The following is a 5,174-nucleotide window of genomic DNA, read 5'->3' as shown; positions in this document are numbered from 1 at the left end:
CATTGGGGATCGAGCCTGCAATCCCTGCATGTGCCTGAACCGGAATCGAACCCTCACCTCTTGGCTGGTAGGTAGATGCTCAACCACTGAGCCCCGCCAGCTGGGTCTGCCTTTGTGCTTTTACATTTGTGCAGTTTTGCATCTGTCTCTGTCTTCGCGGCCAGGATGGGCCTGTATCAGAGCTGGTGTGCTGTATAGTTTTGATGTGTGCACCTGTGTCTGAGTTCATGTTTGTGTGTCTGTTGTCTCTGTCCATTCACTGGCGCGTCTTGACTAAAAGCAGGTCTTTGGACCCAGCCGAGAGGTAGGACAGCAGTGGGCAGAGTTACTCCTATCCTCTCTAACCCTCAACCTGAAGGGAAGGACTAGCTTACTCCACAAAGTCTGGCACAGTATTTCCCTTCTCCGTGGGCCCTCTGGCAGCGGGGCAGACAGTCCTACCAATGATCAAGTTGGACTTATTCCTGTCTCAGACTCTTCAGTGGCTTAGGGACTTTGCAGCCAGGGCAAGGGGCGGGGTGGAGTAGGATCCATAGTGGATGCCACATCTGAGATCCCCTAAAATTATATGCAGGCGAGTGAGTGTACATATGCACATTGTCCTGACAACCAGAGAGGGGCTGTTTTCTCATTCAGGACCCCAGGAGGCTGCAACCACTGATCTATAAGTCATGGGTCCCCACAGCCAGGCCTGACCACCATGCCCTGTTTCCTTGTCTTCCAATTGATTCTGTACGTTTGAAAAGGGACCTGTGTCTGCTTCTGCCGTGGTCCCATGGCGACATTTGGGGATTGAGTAGAGCCCAGTAACTGCTGAAAAGGTAACTGTTGATTTAAAAAAAAAAAAAAAGTGAGCCAGTTGTTCCTGGAAGAGGCAGAAAAGATTCAGCTGGGTTCTTTGATTAATAGAGTTGCCTTTGGGTCCAGCATTAGGGAGGATTTCCCTGAAGATGGGTACAGAGAAGGGTTCTTGGAGCTGGACCCTGGCCTCCCTCACGCCTACAGCCTGGTGTCCAGGAGAGGATGGCCCACTGCTTTGGGAAGCAGGTGGTTTTCCAAGGCTGACTCTACTGCCTGCCTTTCCTCCCTCAGAAAACTAGAGCAGCAGGGACCGTGCCCTCTTTCACCACTAGGTGGCAGGGCAGGCCTCCTTCCACCAGCTCACCTCTACATGCTAAAGCAGTGGTTCTCAACCTTCCTAATGCCGCGACCCTTTAATACAGTTCCTCATGTTGTGGTGACCCCCAACCATAAAATTATTTTCGTTGCTACTTCATAACTGTAATTTTGCTACTGTTATGAATCGTAATGTAAATGTCTGATATGCAGGATGTATTTTCATTGTTACAAATTGAACATAATTAAAGCATAGTGATTAATCACAAAAACATATTTGTGTTATATATGTGTTTTCCAATGGTCTTAGGCGGCGACCCCTGTGAAAGGGTCGTTCGACCCCCAAAGGGGTCGCGACCCACAGGTTGAGAACCGCTGTTCTAAAGAAATACCCTCACCACAGTGCACCACCCAGGAATGTGGAGCCTGAGAGAAATCTACTCTGAAAATGCTTGTGACTGTCTTCACTGAGGTAGGCTATCAGTTAGGATTCTTAGAGACAAACCAAGCAGATTCCGGGGAAGGAAAGGGAACTATGAGTCAGGGTAGTGAAGAGGGGTAAATAATCACTGTTTTATGAAAAAACAGCAGAGTTTTATGATAAAATGCCAGCCTTGGCAGAGGCAGAGTCAAATTACTCTATATAAAGATGCGGGGGAGGGGGGGATCAGGAAGGGAAGCTAGAGAGAAAGATGGTGGTCAGGGTAGCATGTCTGCTTCAAGGAGGCACCTGGGCCTGGGCCCCTTCTGAGAGTTATAACAGTTCAGACAAAACAAGAAAACTTAGGGGAACCTTGTGAGGGGAAGGGGACTAAATAGCCTACCTTTCCCTCTTTTTTTTGCTGTCAACTCTACCATTTCTGTGGGGGAAGAGTCTTCTATGCCCAGACATTGATTCAAGGAGCCTCTGTCTGCTCCACAACCAGGCCAGGAAGAGATTAATCCTTGGGGAAGCCAGGGCTGGTACAGGGACCACCCCCCCAGGTGGAGGGGTCTATAAGCCTTGACAGTTGCCACACACTTAGCACTGGGCCTGGCACACTGTAAGTGCTTTACAGACATCATCTTAGCCCTGGGAGCTCTAAGCTATCAACACACCCATGATACAAGTGAAGAAAAAAGGCCCAGAAGTTCAGTAACGTGGCCAAGGACATAGCTGAAGGTCAAAGTCTGTGCTCCTGACCATGACATTATTGCAGCCTCCAGGAGTCAATATTGAAACGTTCTCAACGGTTCAGATTTCTCTGGTGCCCGTTGACCCCGATGAGACTCTTTGTCAATATGTAGAGCAGGTAGGTCCAGGGGGGTGTCCCCAGGAAGAGCTAACCCAGGCAGCCTGGGTTGAGCCTTCATCCCAATCCTCAGCTGTCCCCTCCTGACTCCGTGTCTTCTCTCTGGATGATGGTGTCAGAGCTGCTGGAGGGCTCGTCTGGGGAGGCAGCCATGGCAGACACAGCTGGTGGTTTCAGCCTTTGCTGCTTCTGATACTTGACCCTGCGGTTCTGGAACCAGACCCTCACCTATAATTGGAGGCAGTGGGCAAAGATCAGAGTGTGACTAGCAATTCCCATGGCTTCCCCCATTCCCACAGAACCCACTCCACTCAAAATTGGCTCTTCCATTTAAGGGAAGCATTGCCCCCAGCACATCCTTTCCTTAATTCCAGTTGCCATTCATTCATCGTTCATCCAACAAGTATTTTTTGAGCTTCTATTACGTACTAGGCACTACTCCAGGTGACGGTGATACAGTGGTGAGCAACAGAGACACGGTCCCTGCCCCCATGAAGCCCACAGCCTAGTAGAGAGAGACTAATAACAAGCATGGAAACAAACACATATTTAAATGCAAATGGGGGTAAAAACAGGGGTTTGAGTCTCCCTGAGACTCAGTGGATAAGAAGCCAGCCTGGTGGGGACCAAGAAAAGCAGGCCAGGGCAGGGTATGAGCTGTAGGAAGGCTCTGAGGTAGAACCAAGCTTGGGGTATTTGAGGACCAGGAAGGAGGAGAGCATCCCTGGCTCAACCAAAAGTGAGAAGAGAAAGTAAAGGAAGAGAAAGTGGAAGAGGTCAGTGAGGGCCAGATCACCCAGGACTGTGAAGGTCAGGGGCAAGGAATGTCAACCTGAAGGCTTGTAAGTGGAATGTGACATAGTCCTATTTACTTGTTGAGTCTTATTTACATGGCACATCTGGCTGCTGTGTGCAGAATGGATGAAAGGAGATGCAGGGGGATGGCAGGGAGGTTCTTGCAGTGATCCAGCAAGAGCTGGGGCTGATAGGACTGGGGCTGATAGGACTGGGGCAATGGAGAGAGGTGAAGCGATTCCAGCAGTGTTTTGGAGTAGAGGTGACAAGGCTTGCTGACAGGTTGGTAGTGGGAGAGAAGGGGAAATCTAGAATGACTAGGTATTGTGAGCAGCTGGAGAGATAGTGGGGTCACATGTGGGGAGAGGGGACAGATTTGGGGAGGGGAAAAACATCAAGAATTGAGGTTTAGACGTGTTAAATTTGAAATGCCTATCCATAAGACATCCAAGTGGAGACCTCAGGAAGGGAGTTAGATGTACAAGTCAGAAAAGGGAGGGGGGTGGTTAAGATACAAATTTAGGAGTCATTGGCTTATAGATGGTATTTCAAACCATGAGAATAAATGAGATCAGCTGGGGAGAAAAATTTGAAGTCACAACGAGAAGAATAGCCTACAAAGGCAACAGAGAGGTGGGCAGAGAGCTGAGAGGAAAACCGAGAGAGTGTGTGTCTGGAAACCAGGAGAAGAGTGTGTTTCAATGAGAAAAGGAGCAGCCAGCTGTACTGAGCGGTGGAAGAAGAAAAGAGAGGAACGCATCTGTTGACTCTGGCAACACAGAGGTCATTAGAGACCCTGATGAGAAGTTTCATAGGAATGGAAGGGAAAGAATTCACATTGGAAAGTGTTAAGGAGTAGATGGGAAGTGAGGACATGGGGACAGGGAACATAGCCAGTTCTTGAGAAGTTTGTGAAAAGAGCAGAGAAATGGTGCAGTAGCTGGAAGGGAGTATGGGGGTCAAGGGAATGTTTATTATTTTTAATATTCAGTTATTTGAATACCTACTTAATTTCACTGCCAGCTCCTTATTTAGCACGAAAATGTAAAGTTCTAGGTTAATATCTATAAACTAGAGGCCCAGTGCACGAAATTCATGCATGGGTAGGGTCCCTAGCCACTGCTGGCTGCCGGCCTCGGCCTTCCTTCGCACCCACCTTGGCCCGGTGCTGCCCACTCACCTGCTCCACCATCCCACCACGGTCCTGCTCTCATCGGGGCCCATTGGGCCGGTAGCGCCTCCACTACCACCCACTGCCAGCACCATATCACCGACACCCGCCATGTTCTGCGCCGCCCCCTGGTGGTCAATACATGTCTAACTTCTGGTCAGTTGAACTCCTGCCCGTAGGGACAATTTGCATATCAGCCTTTTATTATATAGGCTATTATGTGATGTTTCCATAATGTCATTTCAAATGGGGCTATTTTTCTCATTCATGCAGAGAGTGTGCCAATTAATTAGGCCTGCCTCCCCCAACGGCCTGGCACAGAAGAAGAAAGCCCGTTTCTTCATCCCAACTACCAGGGCCTTCCAGAGAGTAGTGTCTGCCCCCAGGTGCAGCCTGGGCCCACAGGAGGCTCTGTTCCTACCTGGTTCTCTGTAAGGTTGAGCCGGGCTGCCAGCTGGGCTCTGTTCTTTCCTACTAGATTGTGCTGTTTTGCAAACACCTTCTCCAACTCTTCCAGCTGCTCCAGGTTAAACATAGTTCGAACCCTCTTTTGGGGTCTCTCGGTGTCCCGAAGGTCCTCACTTGGGCCCAGTCTGGGGGACTCCAGAGGCCTGGCAGGGAATCAGCTCCAAACCTAAGGAGTAGGAGGGGCGGTTAACCAGCACCCACCTGCCCACCCGAGTTGGAGGGGAGAGAACAGCCCACCGCTCCACCGCCCCGGCCTTGGCCTTGGCTGGGTACACAGCAGGGGCATAGTGGGAAGAGAACTGCACAGAATGACAAAACAAGTGAGACAGAAG

The 5,174-nt window shown here is 50.0% G+C and overlaps 1 protein-coding gene across 1 annotated transcript in view; it reads right to left on the bottom strand.

Moving 5' to 3' along the window:
- Nucleotides 1–2,477: 2,477 nt before the first annotated feature.
- The window catches only part of NOTO (notochord homeobox), a 17,154-nt gene continuing 14,457 nt past the window's right edge, over nt 2,478–5,174 (bottom strand). Inside the window, 3 exon segments of the mRNA XM_006109645.1 lie at nt 2,478–2,636; nt 4,796–4,962; nt 4,965–4,985. Of these exon segments, the coding sequence (XP_006109707.1) occupies nt 2,478–2,636; nt 4,796–4,962; nt 4,965–4,985 (347 nt within the window).

Source organism: Myotis lucifugus, unplaced genomic scaffold (assembly GCF_000147115.1).
Source record: "Myotis lucifugus unplaced genomic scaffold, Myoluc2.0 scaffold_186, whole genome shotgun sequence".
NCBI classification, from domain to species: Eukaryota; Metazoa; Chordata; class Mammalia; order Chiroptera; family Vespertilionidae; genus Myotis; species Myotis lucifugus.
Note: the sequence above shows the minus strand (reverse complement) of the source record. Positions and strands in the feature narration are given on the sequence as shown.